The 17,662-nt window shown below is 34.9% G+C and overlaps 1 protein-coding gene across 4 annotated transcripts in view; it reads right to left on the reverse strand.

The window, feature by feature from the left end:
* LOC132632255 (uncharacterized) overlaps positions 1-10,705 on the reverse strand; it is a 32,735-nt gene extending 22,030 nt beyond the window's left edge. For 2 of the 4 annotated variants that reach the window (XM_060348135.1, XM_060348117.1), the window contains exons 1-6: positions 10,549-10,705; positions 6,860-7,010; positions 6,709-6,778; positions 6,471-6,599; positions 6,316-6,379; positions 6,138-6,225 (exon numbers count right to left, since the gene is read on the reverse strand). In XM_060348135.1, coding sequence (XP_060204118.1) covers positions 6,138-6,225; positions 6,316-6,379; positions 6,471-6,599; positions 6,709-6,778; positions 6,860-6,963 — 455 coding nt within the window. In that variant the 5' untranslated portion in view covers positions 6,964-7,010; positions 10,549-10,705. Of the gene's footprint in view, positions 1-6,137; positions 6,226-6,315; positions 6,383-6,470; positions 6,600-6,708; positions 6,779-6,859; positions 7,011-10,324; positions 10,509-10,548 lie in introns of those variants that run through there. The other 2 variants (XM_060348144.1, XM_060348126.1) reach the window with 2 other exon arrangements.
* Between the last annotated feature and the right edge of the window lie 6,957 nt (positions 10,706-17,662).

Raw genomic sequence — 17,662 nt, forward strand, 5'->3', positions numbered from 1 at the left:
CTTCTGCGAGTGCTACCACTTCATCTGTTCCACCACCGGCAACACAGTCTGGGGTTGATTTATTGACATTCTCTAGAGCAAGTTATCGAGAAATAGCCTTCAAAACATTAAAGGTTGAGAAGCAAATCGGGGTGATCTTGGCCCAGCTTAAGCCCCGGATAAACAAGCAAATCAACAATGCCAAAAAAGATATTCGGGAGGAATATCAACAGTCTCACCAGGTCTTCCAGACTCGATTAGATGGGTTTGAGATGAGATTGGCTGCTTTAAAGTGGTCAGCACCCGGGGGTGGCTCAGCATCACTGAGTGCTGAGTTGGCAAAGTTGAGGGCTGAGTTTGAAGCGCTTAAGGCGCAAGAGCGAGTAGAGAAACCTGTTTTGGCACCACAAGCCAACTTGGATATTGAGATCCCTGTTAAGAACCTGCTCGACTCTAAGGAGGAAGAAGAAGAGATGGAGAAGACTAGGGGGAAAGGCCACTAGTTGCCTTAGATCAAGTAGTTGAGGATCCGGGGGAGAGGAACAAGAGGTTGCGCCATGAGGACGCGGAGATGATTCAGGTTGCTGCACTGAACTCTCTGCGTGAGAATCATCCAGATCCCATGGGAGCGTCGGGTAGCCAGCCAAGAAAGGCGACTTCTGATGTCGCTGCGACTGAGGCAACATGGTCCCGAGCTGACGAGCACAGCGCCTACGGCGCCTAGGTATCCCTTACCCTTATTGTACTTACATTTGATGCATTGGTGACATTGCATGATTTTCAGTTGGGGGTGAGGATTACTTGATTTTGTTGTAAGTGTAAATATGTGTTAAGGAACCCCCTCGGCTTTTCTTTGCAGAGTTCTTTTCCCGAGGGGGTTTATTGTGTTGAAACTGGCATGTGTAGGATGTGGCTTAGATAAGAATAGAGTAATTTTGACTTATTTGGTAGTGTTCTGAAACTTATGGCATGTTTGTGATTTTGTTGGAAAGTATGCACCCCTCGAAAAATTGAAAGATGCATACTTAGAAACAGCTACTGATTGACGCAATTGATTCTTTGTATGACATTATGATTATTGGGGTATTGTGTGTGATGAACGATTGCTTAGGAGGTCACAGTTGTAAAAATAATCGTCCTTATGCCAATGTGTGGGTGAGTTGTTAGTTGTGTTCAGCCTATACATGTGTAATCTAGAACTTGCCCGGTTAGTCATGTTTGAATTCGACATTTGGTTTGGTTGTGAGATGATCTTAGGCTTTCTTTGTATAAATAGTCACTTTGACTAAATAAGCCTGACTATAAAAAGGCAGCCCGGTGCACTAAGCTCCCGCTATGCGCGGGGTCCGAGGAAGGGTCTATTGTACACAGCCTTACCTTGCATTTCTGCAAGAGGCTGTTTCCACGGCTCGAACCCGTGACCTCCTGGTCACATGGCAGCAACTTTATCAGCAGCAACTTTACCAATAAGCCTGACTATATGATGTAAATATCCCTAGCTTTCCTCCTTTAAGCCTTTGACCTTTTTCTTGGCTAGCCATTAACAAACCCGTGCCCTTTGTGAAAGTATTACAGCTTCGCACCCGTTCCCTCCTTGATACTACGAGATAAAAGAGGCTAAAAGCCTAAGTTGGGAGTGGAATAAGTGTGGTGTAGAGGTCAAGAACCTATGTTGGGGGTGGCGTATGTTGTGTTGGTTGAAACTCGATGTGGTGGTTGTACATATATCTAAAAAGAAAAGGAAAAAACTTGGAAAAAAGACAAGAAAATTAGAAAATCGTAACGCAAAAATAAGTTTTAAGTTTAATTAGACATAAATCATCGAGGTCGAAGATTTGAAAAGAAAACAAAGGGAGAAAAGAAGAGGTGAATTAAGAAATATAGTGTTCAGGGAGGGTGAGTCACTAATACCCCAAAAGTATCCTACCCGTCCCTAAGCCTGCATTACAAGCCAAAACAAGTCCTAACATGATCACAACTAAACAAACCAAGGATGAAAGCATAGAAAATAAGGGCAAGCCTATGGTATTTGCATTTGTAGATATGAAATTCTTTGTGAGAGTGAATGTCTTCTCTTCTCTTTAGTCTTTTGTCCCTTTTTCATTGTATACATGTGTGTGGGACATTCTTTGGTCTATGTGAGGGCATAAGGATGGCAAATTGTGCAAAAGAGTAACCGCCTAAAGTGACGTTTGTGTGCATCATGATATGTTCAATAATGTAATGTCATAAATTGAAGCTTTCGTGTGAGTCGTAGCATTCTTGAGCTATGTATCGTATTTTGAGAGTGAAAGTGAGGTGGTCCTTGGTAGTAAAGCATGCATGCCTGTAGTCCGGAGTCAAAACCATTAGACATTATTACTCTGTGATATCTAGGTGACAGTTGAGTCGTCGTGTTGTAATACTTGCTTGAGGACAAACAAAAACTTTAAGTTGGGGGTGTTGATGTGCCATGAAATTGTGGCACATTCGATACCTTTTTACAAGAAGTTTTACTTGTTTTTAGGCAAGTACGTGTTGTTTTGATGTGTTTTTGTTGTGTTTCAGGTAAATCAGAGTTAAGGTTTAGAAACTAAAAGTTGTTGAAATTGCACAGAAATTGACTTCCACGGTCCGTACAATATTATACGGACCGTGTCTGTGGTCGTATTGAAGGACAAGGCAACAGAATGTCAAAGTTGGAAGATGCTGAAATACGAGCAACTTATACGGACCGTATAATATTATACGGGCCGTATAGTTGGGCGTGTTGAAGGATTTAAGACAAGACAGAGAGCTGTGTTTGAAGAAGGAGTTTCATGATCCGAGTTATTTGGGTCGTATAAGTTTATACGGACCGTGTAATACCAGTCCGCCCGTGTTTTTCTCTGAAGAAGTGAAGACTGAAGGTCGTACAATTTTATACGGGTCGTGTAATGTTATACCGACCGTATAAGTTGTCGTCAAAGACTTACGTGCAAATTTTGTAATTTCACGTTTTTGAAACTTACAAATATTCCAATGTAGGGTTTTAATTATTATCAGTTGTTATCCAAGTTGAATATTTCTTTGTTTTTGGAGCTTTCAACATCAATTCCAATATTATTAATTTCTCTTTTCATCAAAAGTAAGAAATTATGAATTCTTCAATCTTTTATTTCTTGTTCTTTGTCATGATTAGCTAAACACCCTTACTATGGTTGTGAACCCAAAGATGAGTGTTTTGTGATTGGGAATAGTGATTGATATATGCATAATGGATTGTTAGGGTTTATTTATTCTTCGTTCTTCATTCAAAATTAACGGTTGCAAAGATTGATTAAAGCCATAACCTTTATTTACCTTGGGAAAGTACTTAGGGTTTGGTAAGAATAAATAACAAGAACTCAAGGCATTAACCCTTGTTTAATAAATTCACTTAGGAATAAGAGGACTTTACTTGGCATAATTAACCGTTCTTCATATCAACTTTCTTATATTTGAGAAAAGCATAGAAAGAAATAATCATTATTTATTGGGAAATAATAGAGATTCACATAGAGGTTAAGTGCATTCATATAACGACCATTAAAAGTATATCAAGATCAATACCCATGATCATACACTTTATCTAACGGGGACACAACCTTGGTTTTTTTTACCATATATTACAATCCAAAGAAATTAGTTAGCAATTAGTCATAAACAACCATGAAAGCAAAGCGCTTATATATTTTCCATGTTTCTAGGTCCCCTTTGATGATAAGTTGACCTAGATACTTCGCAAATCCTTCTTCTAACTGTACCTCTCGAATAGAAGCTCCAAAGAAACCCACCCATTTTTCAAACTCTCTTCCTCCATCTCATTGATTTTCAATAAATTCAAAAATATGTCACCATCCATATTTTTAAGGACTATGGATCTCTTGTTACAAAGATTAGAGTCTATCCCCATGATAGCCTGAAATTTCTTCTTGAGTCTAGGTCATTTCACAATCTAAAAAAAGAAACACATTGTTCTATTGATCCCTGAGAAGAATCAACGCCTCAAACACATATCTTCTGGGGTTGATTTCCAATATATATATTAGATGTCCCAAATGATCTTTTACTCTCCTTCGGTCATATCCTTCCATATTTTCCCACCAATGCCACAGAAATGGTGACGTCTCGTCGACGATCATGAACTCTGGTATCCCTTCGATCCTAGGCCTTTTTTCACAACTTCCTCTAGTTGGTGGCGACAAATTGTACCTTCAGAATGAAAGATAATCAAGGCTAAAACTTACCCAAACTTGATTGACATAAAATTCCCTATTCCTCGAGTTGTTGACATTTACCAAAGATATTTGTTTTAGAGTAAGGAGGACACTTAAAGAATGAAGGGTTTTAAAACTCAAACTAGACTTAACCAGGACATTGGTCCTAAGTAAACTATTTTTTTCAAAAACAACTTCTACAACTTTCGTGGGAGGTTTTAAGGCTACTTTAGGAGAAACAATTGTTGCAAGAGACAACCTTAGATACTTTGCACTCTTTCTATGAGTTCGTAAGGACGAGCGAACGCATTCTCTATAATTTGTGTAGTAATTGCCATAAGTTCTAACTTCGAGTATTTTATGAATTGAGATTGGATAATTGTGATGTATCTTCCATAAGCCTAAAGGGTCATTTGGTTAGGGAACAAGTTTTCTGGGATTATTTAGTGAATATACTTTTATGGGTAGATGTTTGGTTTATTGAAAAGAGTGATGTTACCACTAATGGTGCAATGGTGGACAAGATGAAGGGAGGAAAATCGGGTATCTCTATGGGTGAAAAAGAGAGTGGTTTCAGGGAAAGGGGTGGCTGAAGGCATGAAGGGATAGTGGTTATAGTAATGAGGTATTTGTAAATAGGAAGGGGTGGCTGAAGGCATGAAGGGATAGTGGTTATAGTAATGAGGTATTTGTAAATGTTCCTATTTCTGAGTTTTACAGTGGGTTGTGGGAGGTAATTTTGTTGTTGATTCCTGGAGGTTCTTCTGAGTTTTACCATGGGGTCATGAGAGGTGGTTTTGTTGTTAATTCTTGGAGGTTCTTGGCTGAAGTTGGATTAAAATGTTATCAAGGTAAAAGAAATGGGGTGAAGCAGAAAGAGAGTGGAGGATGACGGAGAGGGACTGAACTGTGGCGGTCTTTTTTCTTGTTAGATGTTTTTGTGTACGGAAGATGGACGAGTGATTTTAGTTTGGAATAGGGGTGGTAGCAAAGAAGAAGACGGGGATGTGGATATATTTATCTAACATGGATCTGATGTACGTCAGGGCATGTAAGCATCACACGGATCCAGAGATGCTTAAAATGTTTTGACCGATTTCAGGTGTCTGGATAAAACCCTGTGAGTTAGGGTGGCGAGTGGACCACCATCCATGCAACTACATGTCTATTTGACTATTCAGCCTTTAAATATATCAAAATATTCATCGTAAGGAGCAATATGTTTGGCGAAAATAAACTTTTTAAGGTATTTGTCCTAAAAATATTAATATTCAGTTTCCACTTCCAAGGAAAGCTACAAATTTCAGGTCCTTTCACATCAGAAAGGACTTCTTCAGATACTATTCAAAATCACATATATTTCCCGAGAAGCTGAGTCAAAAGCGTAACTCTCTAAAATAAGCACTTTTACTTTCCAAAAACTTTTTCATATAGCCTGGTAGGCTACTAATAGATATCAACTTAAAGCGTAAGCATAGCAATTGGAAGTTGAAACCAACCGTGGAAGACCACAATGCAAATCCCATCAGAGGGAAAACAAAAATCTAAGAAATTAGGTGATTTCTTTCCATTTGTGTAAACTTTGGTGGATGGAGTTATCCTATACTTGTGGAGGTAGCAGGTACCAAGTGGATTAGTCGAGCTGAGAGAGAGCTAAACCGGACACCACCTTTACAAAAAAAAAAAATGAGGGGGGGGGGGGGGGGGGGGGGGGAGGAGATGTTGGGGGTTGTTGGTGGTAAGAAAGACCTTAAGCGTATAGATTGTCAACCAGCTTGCTACTTTGCATAATAAGTTACCCCAGAAAGCTTGTTAGTCATTCACTGCTGGAAACATGCTCATGGCAGAATCTTTCAACCAAATCCAAGAAACCTAGGGCCGCATATCCTTGAACAAGTCAAACTCCCGTCAAAAAGAAAAAAAACAAGGGACAGTACATACCCTGTATCGCCTTCAAGCATGTTAAGTGAACATTGCAACGTGACTTCCAATTTGCCAAATATTTGACAACTCGAGGCTTGTGAACAATCTGTGTACACCAAAATTTGGATACTCAATGTTACTAAACGTAGCTACACATCATTCTTAAAAAAAAGGGAATGGAAAGAAAAGTTCCCACCCTTGGGAAATAGAAATGAAAATCTTCTTAACATTCTTGTGTTTCCTTTAGCCAATTCATCATCCTTGCAACAAAAAGGAAGGCCAATATCACAATGGTTACATGGTGATGCTAAAATCCAATAATCATTACTAGCAACTTTTAAAAATATATACCTTCACACAAGCCAGACAAAAGATATACTTTTCATACAATTCATCCAAAACAACGTCCCCATTTGACTCGATTTCAACAATGAGCTTCTTTAAGAATCTTTTCAAATAAGGCCCATTACACTTTACATCCTGCAGTATTAAGAAGATCATCAAAAATCAAATAAAATTACCCCAAGAGATAATTCTATTCAGGAAAGAAATTTTCTTAACTAGACAGTTAGAGGCTTAATAAACTTACGGATTTGTTGATACATCCGTTCCATATGAAGCTTTGCACTCTTTCCGTAATGGAACCACCTCCAAAATTTCTAGTTTTAATTCACATATTTTCAGTCAAACGGAGCTATATTTGGTGTTAGCTAACATGAGCAGGGGTTGAAAATAGTAACCTGGCATATGAGATAACAAAGTCGGGGGGTTCACAGGCAAAAAAGGCAGAGACTAAATGCAAGCAAGAAGTAGCAGATTCTTGTAGCTCTTCTTCTTTCTCCATCACTACTCCGTTATTTCTTATGATGCATGGCGTGTCTCACGAGTAACCTAATTAATACAAAGATTAATTAAAGTGACAAAACTGATAGGCTTCTGGAAAACTTACCAAAATAACATAAATGCTGGTCCCAGTAACGATTTATCAATTCTATTAATAAAATAATGTAATGGCAAAGAGTTAAAGGAGTGATGTGCTAAGTTACTTGGACTCTTCACTTTTGGTGCTGCACGTGTCTACACGATGTGGGTGCGGGTGTGGGATACGTACCCGATCTAGTCAAACGATTTTGGGTACTTTGACCAAAATTGACGGAGCAATTCTAGACAGATTCAATGATTTCTGTAATCAAAACAAAAGACAAGGCGAAATTGAAGAAAATGGAATACCTTTTACATAGAAATTTCTATGTCACTCCTTTTCCTTTTATCTCCTTCCGGGATTTTCCTCTTGATCAATAATTTCTCCTCAGGTTTTCCACATGATACCTCATAATTAAGGTTTAATAACTCTATTTTTAGATATTTGAATTAATTTTAGCCGAATCCCCGCACCCGTATCCATACCTGGATCCATATCCCCGAATTTTAAAATTTAGATCATGAAGGATCCGACCTCTAGACCCACACCCGTAACGGACACCCGCACCCCAGTCCGAGCAACTTAGTTGCTGTGTACAGCAACAGTTGTTGTTACTGGCAGCAACTATTTAGAAATCGTGACTTTCAATCAATCACGAATAAAGAAAAAGGAAATTAACATTAACATCAATCAATGGACTTGCCATTTGCATTTGTATTTTCTCTCTCTTCTTTACCGAGTTCAAAAGAAGATGCTGAAATTAACATCGAAAAGTTCAAGACACTACTTGCTGAAGTAGACTCCCACATGAATAATCTTCCTGCTACAGCTCCCAGAAGAATAATCTTCCTGCTACAGCATTGGTGAATATATAGATTAATTTCTCTTGTTTATATGTTTTTGTTCCTCGTCTTATACTTCTGTCTATTATTTTCTACACCACCTTGCTGACTGTTTCAATTGCATGAAAATATGTGAAGCAAATCCAGAAAGTCCACTAAGGTTCTGAGGAACAGGGTGCCATTGCTTCCATCCTTTTAAGTTTTAGGTAGGCATGAAATCACTACTAACTTTCCACCATCAACTCTAACTACTTAGGTGATTATCTCTAGCACCAAACTGACTTTAAATATTTAAGATGGTTAACATCTTAAAAAGAAAATTGTTAATCTAATATCCTCAAGTCACCATCTGCAAATCCAACTTCGCGCCAGAGTGCGAAACAGAGGTGTAATTAATAGCAGGGTATATACACAATCAACATACCAAACCTGGATTTATTCAACAAAATGGAGAAACAACACCTATGTTAGCACATTGTGGGAGTTTCAATGAAATATTCCCTCTGTTGCTGAAAGTATGGGTTGACATAGTTAGTATTCGAGAAAATGAAGTGGTAGGAGATGAAAAGTGTTTCTAAAACCAAATCCACTGTTAGGCGTGAACTATCAGTGTCCGACATGATATATTTTAGTCAATATTTATGAATGATAGGAACATGGGATTAGGATTAACAAAGTTTTATGGAAGTGACTAAACGTCTATGGAAGGCCTTGTGGCCAATTAAAATTTTAATGGCATATTCAAGGTGATCCTGTGGCGAACTCGGCCCACACGAGAGTGTTATCATCACAAGAATATGTGAATACATCAATGGGATTTATTGTAAGTTTTGGAAATATGAGTGAGTAATTTCCAAATGAGGATAGATGGGGAAATTGATGTTCAAGTCTAAATTCAGACAGGAGGTCTAAAGACAAATTGAGTAATATTGATGTCTAAAGTTTCATATGGGTGAAGTTCAGGCACATATAGCTGAAGTTCGGCCCCTTCTGGTCAAACTAGTTAATCACTAAAGATCTTATTAATTGTCAGTAATTTAATAGCTATCGCAGTCAATGCCATACCCTAAAATTAAAGAGGTACGCATACCTTAATAAAGTTTTTCACTGTCTGATTCTATTAGAGCAGATGGTCACATGTGTGCTTAAAGTATGCACATGTACAACATATAATCTGGAAATTGCATTCTTAGTCAAATAATTTGAGCAAGCAACCTCACAAATGCCAAATTGAATTATTTACATTTGCAATGGAAGGAATCATGATGATATCCAAGGGAATCTACAACCTGTTGTAGATGGAATTCAAAAAGGATGGTCAAGAGGAAGAGAATCAAGATGTAAAGAAAGCTGGCAACTACCAAGTGGGGACCAAATTATCACGGACTGCGCTTTCATTCGCGTTCTGCTAATGTTATCCAAAGAGAAATACGCACTTCCCTAAAGGAAATCACTCACATATGGATTCTTGACTAAGTTTCTCAATAACAGTGGTGAAGAAAACAAAATAGACAAACATCCTAGAGTCTTCAAATATACAGTACTCAAATGATATTAACCTGGCCCGATCAGTTCGAATTCAAGCTGACGCTACATAGACTGATTCATCATCTCGACTATTTCATCATCTAAAATGCCTCCTTGATTCAAATCAACACGATATACATATACAAGCTTAAACCAGTCATAAAAGTCATTACATATCCGGATTCGCAATAAAATTCACAGATGCTAATGCTAAAACTCAGGAAAAAAAAAAAGACCAAAGCTGTAAGCATTTGATTTACAGCAAGCCACATTCACTTAAGCTGGACAGAAACGAGAAAACAACAAAAACGGTCGGTTATGTTTGAGTGTAGGTTCAAACTAGTCCTTTAAGTATGTACTGAACGGTTTTGGTCCTTTAAATTTGTCAAAAGTTAACACGTTTACTCTCATGTCAAATGTTTATAGTTTATGTTTGTTAGATTTGATGATGACAGTTAAAAAAAGATTTAACCATTATCACCAAGAAAATCTCATCAATCCTAAAACATGCAATACAAAGAGCTGCACCAGACTCTAAAGAAATGTAAAACTTACCAGAAATTACACCTAAAAACACTGCACTAAACTCTAGAAATAAATCAAAAATATCAAAAACTACACAAAATATACCTCTAAATGTCCCAAAAGGGTTAGTAAATATTCGACCGAAACTAAAGGTGTTAACTTTTCTTTTTTAGATAACTGTGGTGTGCTAATTCTACGGGATACCTATCACCTCACACCAGCAACAGTTACCAGGTAACTCTTATTACACAGGGGGCAGTATGCTAAAGGTACTATTTTAAACCTCAAACATAATGGACTAGTTTTGCCATTTTCCCGGAAAGAAACTATGGATTCGGAAATAATTGATATCAGGTTCTCGAGACAACTTTAAATAACAAAGACATTACCATTTCGACGTGAAAATTCCAAATACAACTTGAAGTTAGGGCTTGGAATTTGGAGACCACCTAAAATCCTGTTTTCACTCTTTTACAAACAACCAAATATACTTTTACAAGAAGTATAACCAGACACAACTCTTAACTTCAAATAAAAGTGAAAAATGTTTGGTTTCTATGGCCAAACAAACGCCTACTTAATAAATGATAAAGAAAAAGAGATGAGAATAGACCTTCAAGATGCTTCAAATGGCAAAACCTTCAAGTAGGATGTGCTGGCCGGATTTCATGGAGTTTGCTACGGCACTAGGTTTTTAAAATTGTTTCTATACTTTGAGGAGGTTGAAAGTAGTCCATTAAGTATGTACTTAACAGTTTTAGATCTTTAGGTTTTAAGAAATTAAACACTTTTAGTCTCCATTAAATATAATAACAATTTATGTTTCTCAAATTTGACGAAAACATTGGGAAAACAATTAACAATAAACATTAAACACTAAGAAAGTCTCAATAAATCCTAAAAAATGCAACTCGAAAAAAAAAAAAAAAAAACTACAATAGATACAAAGGGCCCGTTTTAAATATGATTTCAAATCGAAGTTTGAAGTCAGTGATTTCGTATTAGGTTGGTTTGAAGTTGAATTTTATTTGGGCATGCAATTTGAATTTTTTAAGTTGTATTTCTTCTCATAAATATGAATCCAACAACTTGTGAAAACTATCAAAACTTCTGTCAACTCTTATACAATCTTACTGTATGAGCAAACCATAGTTCATAAAAAAAGTGTTGAAATATCCTAAGGCGCCACATTAATAAATCACAGATCTCCATGTTCCTTTTATAAATAAATGCTTGCAATTACATGTTATTACAAATTTTAAAATACACATGATTTTACACAGATCCACTAGTCCAAAAAATCAACAATATTTGTAACTAGCTATTCTTTAATATAACTCTTTTACATGGTATGGATAATTTCTTCACGTCGAGCGTGGGTCTCTTTTTGCGAAGTTTAAAATGATGGGCTTTTTTTTAGAAAATATAAACTTACAGGTCAAGTTTTATAATTAAATAAAATGAAATCACGACTTGAAATTTGAAATCCTACTTTTTTGGAGAACTTGGAATTTGAAATTGAAGTTGAAGTTTTGTGCGAATTTCATAACATTGCGCTGATTTCAAATCAAAACTTGAAATTTGGGTCCCAAATCTCATAACCCAACGCCTGTTAAAAAGATATAAAAAATGCAGAAAACTTACACCTCATAAAGTTGCATCAGACTCTACAAATAATTCAAAAATAGCAGAAGTTACAAAAATTATACCTCTAAATGTGAGTTTCCGCTAATTTCTTTTCTCCTTCATAATTTTCGTTAATCTAATAGAAAGAGTTCTAAATATTTGATGAAAACTAAAGGTTTTAACTTTCGACAAACTTAAAGAATAAAAATTGTTCACTGTATACTTAAGGAACTATTTTGAACCTAACTTCAAACATAAGGGACTATTTTTGTCATTTCTCCTTATACTTATACTATACTAGTGAACATATCCGCCCTTCGCGCGGTCATAAAGACATTAGCGAATAGATACATAATTTTTATTTTCATTTGGTAAATATATGTGTGTGTGTGTGTAACAGATCCATAATAATTACCTAAAAATAAATATATAACATAGATTTTTACAACAAAACAAGTTAATAGTATACATAACTGGGAGAGTAATACAGAAACATAGTTATAAAAACTTACATGACTTAAAGATGGAAAGAGGTTTCCCTTTCGGAGAACCCCAAAAACTGTTTCTCCCACTTGGAGGATGATTGAAAAACTAGTACTATTTTACAATAAATGTTTATATTACAAGGGTTTGAGTTGGGAAGAAGAGTTGAGGCATTTGGTGAAAGAGAAGGGGAATATGGATTTTGGTATTTGGTGTTTGTATGTGTGGTTGATGATATAGTTGGTGTTTGTATGTGGTCTTGATTTTAACCCTGCTCTCCATCCTTCAAAACTTCCATCTGTTACATATACAAACTTCCAAAATATATATATATATATATATATATTTGATGAAGACTAAAGGTATTAACTTTTTACAAACTTAAAGAATCAAAATTGTTCAGTGCATTCTTAAGGAACTATTTTGAACCTAACTTCAAACATAAGGGACTATTTTTGTCATTTCGCCTTATACTTATACTATACTAGTGAACACATCATAAAGACATTAGTGAATAGATGCATAGTTTATTTATTTTTTTGTAAATCTAGTCGATATATTACTACTGTATATAAGGGACAGTCGAGGGTATTTGTAGTCCTCACAAAAGTTTTCAATTTAATGTCAAACTTTTCAACTAATTACTTCTAGGTCCCATTTTTTTAAGGTCAAATTTACTTTTTTATTTTTTTTTGTCTACTTTTCATTACTTTACTACTATATATAAAGGAGAATACCTATTTTTTAAGTCCTCACGTGATTTTTTTTTTTTACTCTTTTTACCCCTAATTGAAATTGTAATGGCTTTGTGAATCTTCACAAATTTTGATAAATTTTGAGAACTTTAAGGACTTTTTCTTGCCACTAAAAATTAGATGTTATGGAAAAGGTTATAGAGGCTCCACAAAGCATGCTCATATATATTTGAATCTTTTATGTAGAAATATTATTAAACTTGTTCAAATTATGTTTTTCCTTAAGAATTTATTATAGACACATAAAGAATTATCATGTCATTCAATTCTGTCTTAATATAGGCTTAATAATTGAATTAAAATATTATTCTTATAATGCTATTTATTATTTATTGATGTTATTTATCATTTATCATTTGCTATTTTAATTTTTTATTCGTCCATTTAGTAATTTCTTTTTAATTTTCTCCTACAATCTTATGCCATACATGCTGGCAAACATAAGTAATTTATCACGATTTTACTTAATTTTGGATAAAGTTTCAAAATTAAGAAAATAAATATAAATAACTCATATCATTGTTAAATACTTCAAAAATGTATCAAAAATGTAAATTACAGTCCCTCTATATCAATATAAAAAATGAATTCCGAAGTGTGGTAGTTAATTAATCAAATTTTACGTGCGTACACTATTAACATGAAATTTATTTACTATATTAAAAAAGTAACTATAAAATATTATTTTAATATATTCTGAAAATGTTTGAAAAAATAATGTAGTTAAAGAAAATGCAATTTGATTTTCAAACCTTAATAATACTAGAAAATTGCAAAACTTATAGTTTTTACTCTTTTTAAAATATTAAAATATTTTGCAAAATATCAGATAATCAATAGTTTATATAGTTTAGGATAAAATAGTTACGTTTAACATGAAAAAGTTATTACAATGTAGATTTCATAAAATGGTTTATTAAATTAAGAAAAGGTTAAAAATGTTATTCTTTAACATGCATCTTTTGGAAGGTAAAAGAAAGCTTAAAGTAAGAACAATTAATTCTATTGACTTTTCATTATTTTTTTGTGATTTAATTTGAAAGATTATCTACAAAAAATTCTTGTAATATCACGGCTTCTAATTATTTATATTTATTTGTAAGTTAACTTTATTGATTTCATCATGCAACAATATTTGCGCATCAAATATTTTTGTCATTAATCAAATACTATAATATCTTTGGTAAAAAAATAAGTTAGCCAACATGAATTCAATTCAAAAAAACAAATGAAATTAATTTAACATATGAAAACTCAATTTTGATCATCAAAGACTTTAATCTCAAAAAAATTAAGTAAAATGGAAATTAGAAGAGTTTTCAAATGTTTGATTTTTTTTAAAATGTAATATACAAACTGAAAAATAATACTTTCCTTTAATTTTCAGGTACGTTTGAGTACTTTAATATTTTAGAAGTCTTTCGAAGTATCAGATTGATGTTACAAAACAAAGAAGCAAGAGCAGAAAAAATTTAAAAGATATCTACAAATTAAAATTTTAACGACAGAAGCCCGGGCCAAATGATACTAATATATACATACATACATACATATATATATATATATATATATATATATATATATATATATATATATATATATATATATATATATATATATATATATATATATATATATATATATATATATATATATATGATCTTTTCATTGGAACAGCCTTGGTTGCTTTTCTGGAAAATGGGTTCACCAGTAAAAAAAAGAAGGAAAAAGTGTATCAAGTGGGAATTGATCCCTAGTTCTCTAGGTAAATAACTCAACCTTCAACCAAGTGCACCATTTAGCCTTTCTGTAGCATGGGTTCCAGCAGATAGTATTATACTAATTTTAGAAAATATATACATAAAATTCCTAGTTTTACGGAAAGACCATATGTCCACGTGCCTCAAATTTAGCACCTAAAATCTCCCCTAACGTCAAGCATAAAACCTTCAATTTCACGTCGTTCTCTAATAATTGTTATTTATTTGTTCCAATAAATGTTATTTCATCTTAAAATGCTTTTCAGAATATGTAATTCTTTTTCAATTCTTGGATCTTAGTATTTGTTGTTAAGACCCTCATTGGAGGATTTGAAGGGTTTCAAACTTTGGATGACATGGCACATAACAAAGTTTTTCTAGATTTCATGGAAAGGAAATTAAGTAGTTAATTAAAAAAAAAAAAGTATTTTGCACTGCCATTTACTTAAATTGAACTTATATGATTAAATTTCAAAAATTAAATACCTGCATAAGAAATTTTAAAAGAATATACAATTAGAGTGAATAATGTATAGGGCAAAATACGTAGACACCAAGTGGATGTATCAAAAGATGACACGTGCCGATGGTGACAAGTCATATTCGAGTCAGCAAATTAGGGGCTCCGGGAAAGCATCACGACGCTCCAGAGAAGTAATTTGGCAACCGCTACCCGGGACAGAAACTATAAAAGGCCCGGAGAAGCATGCCAACTCACTGGTCAAACGTCATTTAATGCATAGGCGTTACAAGAAATCTCTAGTCTTCCTCTACTCTTAAATGTGCATTAATACCCTTTATTACCATTCATTGTCATAGCATTTTTTTTAACCCCTCCCCCCAGGAGCTCCCTCATTTGCTCCCTTGTTGACTCGAACTCGCAACCTTCGGGTTGAAAGTGGAGGGCGCTTAGCATCCGAGCAACCCCCTCTTGTCCATTGTCATAGCATTAATATTGATAGTATACGATTTATGAAACTTGTATCCCATAGCTCAAGTATAAATAGAGTTTCTCATTTCATTGTAAGGGGCATCTGAAATCTAATAAAAACAAATACTCTTAAAGCAATTTCTTTATTCTTGATCTTGATTGTTCTTGAGAAGGCTTTGACGTATAGCTTTCCCTGATACTCTAGCTCATCATTTCAACAAGGCTTAGGCTATTCTCACTCCTTCTTTTCAATTACGTTCCGTTCATATTACGTTCTATTATCATTTTTCTCATTATTTCAGTCATATTGATCCACGCATCCTTGACCACGTATACAAATTCAATTGTATCAGTTTTACGGGTAAACAGTTTGGTACCCACCGTAGGGCCAGGACAATTGTGGTATCATTGTGACCCTGTTAATAATACTAATTCTCTTTAGGTCTTGTTGTTAGATTCGATTTCTGTAGATATGACAAGCACTACTGGTGACCAAACTCATCTCACTATCGGGAACAACGATGGAGCAACTGCCCTCAGAAATGGTCTAAATTAACGGGTTGCAGAGGAAGCAATGCCTACTGACAAAACCCCCGATGAAGCAACGCAGATCGTGAGGGAGCAGCAGCGATCAATGATGAAGGAGATGAAATTCACAAGGCAAACTATCTCAACACTTTTTGGCAACCTAAACGCCGAAGTCAGGAGGCCTGTAGGGACACCCCCGACACCAACTATCGGAAACAATACACCTAGTGGAGACCCTCCACCGAATGGAGTGTAGAACCTTTGAGACGCATTCGGGAGCGAGTCCGTCCCAGATGATCCTTTTCGGGCACAAGTCTTGTAATTTATGAAAGACATTACTGATAAGATGAACAAAAGCGCTAAGGAAGCAAAAAATAATGCAAAGGAGCTTCAAGCCCGTATGGATCAAATCTTGGGGGCTCCACCAGTCCTTGAGGGTCCGGATGCAAAAAAGTATGTTCAGTTAGCTTACAAACCAGAAGCTGCCCCAGAGTTGATCCCAAAGAGATTTAGGATGTCGGAAATCCTCAAGTGTAATGGGACAACAGATCCGCAGGAACACGTAACGGCCTACGCCATGGCTATCAAGGGAAATGACATGAAACTGAATGAGATCGAATCGGTCTTGATTAAGAAATTCAGCGAGACATTAGCTAAAGGGGGTTTAACTTGGTATTCTCTTTTGTTCGAACACTCTATTGATTCATTTGCTATGCTCGTATATATGTTAGCACATGCTGGAGCCCAGAAGGTACGGACACGAAAGGCAGCCATCTTTCGCATAATGCAAGGGGAGACCAAGTTGCTTCGTTACTTTGTCACCCGGTTCCAGAAGGAAAGGATGTCACTTCCGTGGTTCCGGATGAATAGGCAACTAAGGCTTTCACTATGGGTGTCAACCCTCTGAGTTCGGATGCTTCACGAAAACTCAAGGAAAATTTGCTAGAGTTCCAAGCAATAATGTGGGAAGATGTGCACAATCGATATATGTCGATGATTCGAGTAGAATATGATCAGGTAAATATATCGACATTGTTGACACCTAATTTTTGACCTCCTGTAATTTATTTGGTCACTCAGAGTCCTTGGATATCAAACAGAGTGAATATGTATTTTTAGAAGCCAAAATGATTTTATAAAATTGTTCAGACAATATTTTACCATTCTTAATTGGTAAGATAGTTTCTATAAATATTATAAATCATTTATAAATTAATTTACACATTTCAATAATTTACCACAATTATTCACTTAATTGTCTAAATTGTTAGAATGTCAATTTGCAAAGTATTTTACTTTGTTTAATGCAAGGAATCTGTTTAATTAAATAAATTAATCATTTTTACCCCTCAATTCTTGTTTAATCAATTTATTAGAATTTTGTCATAATTAATTAAGTTTTTAATTGTAACTAATTCTGAAAATTGCCCATTAAACGGTTGTAATTGAAATAATCAATTATTAGCCAAGTATGGCAATAATTGAAATAGCCAAACTCATGGCTTAATTCAATTAAGGTCACTTTTTACAAAAAATCATTTTTAATTGGCCAATTAGTTTAAATGTGCTCCTAATTTAAATATCCAAATGAGGGACATTATTTAAATTTGGCTGCTTATTGCATATATGACCCTCCATATACAT

The sequence above is a fragment of the Lycium barbarum genome, chromosome 1, assembly GCF_019175385.1.
Source record: "Lycium barbarum isolate Lr01 chromosome 1, ASM1917538v2, whole genome shotgun sequence".
Lineage (NCBI taxonomy): Eukaryota > Viridiplantae > Streptophyta > Magnoliopsida > Solanales > Solanaceae > Lycium > Lycium barbarum.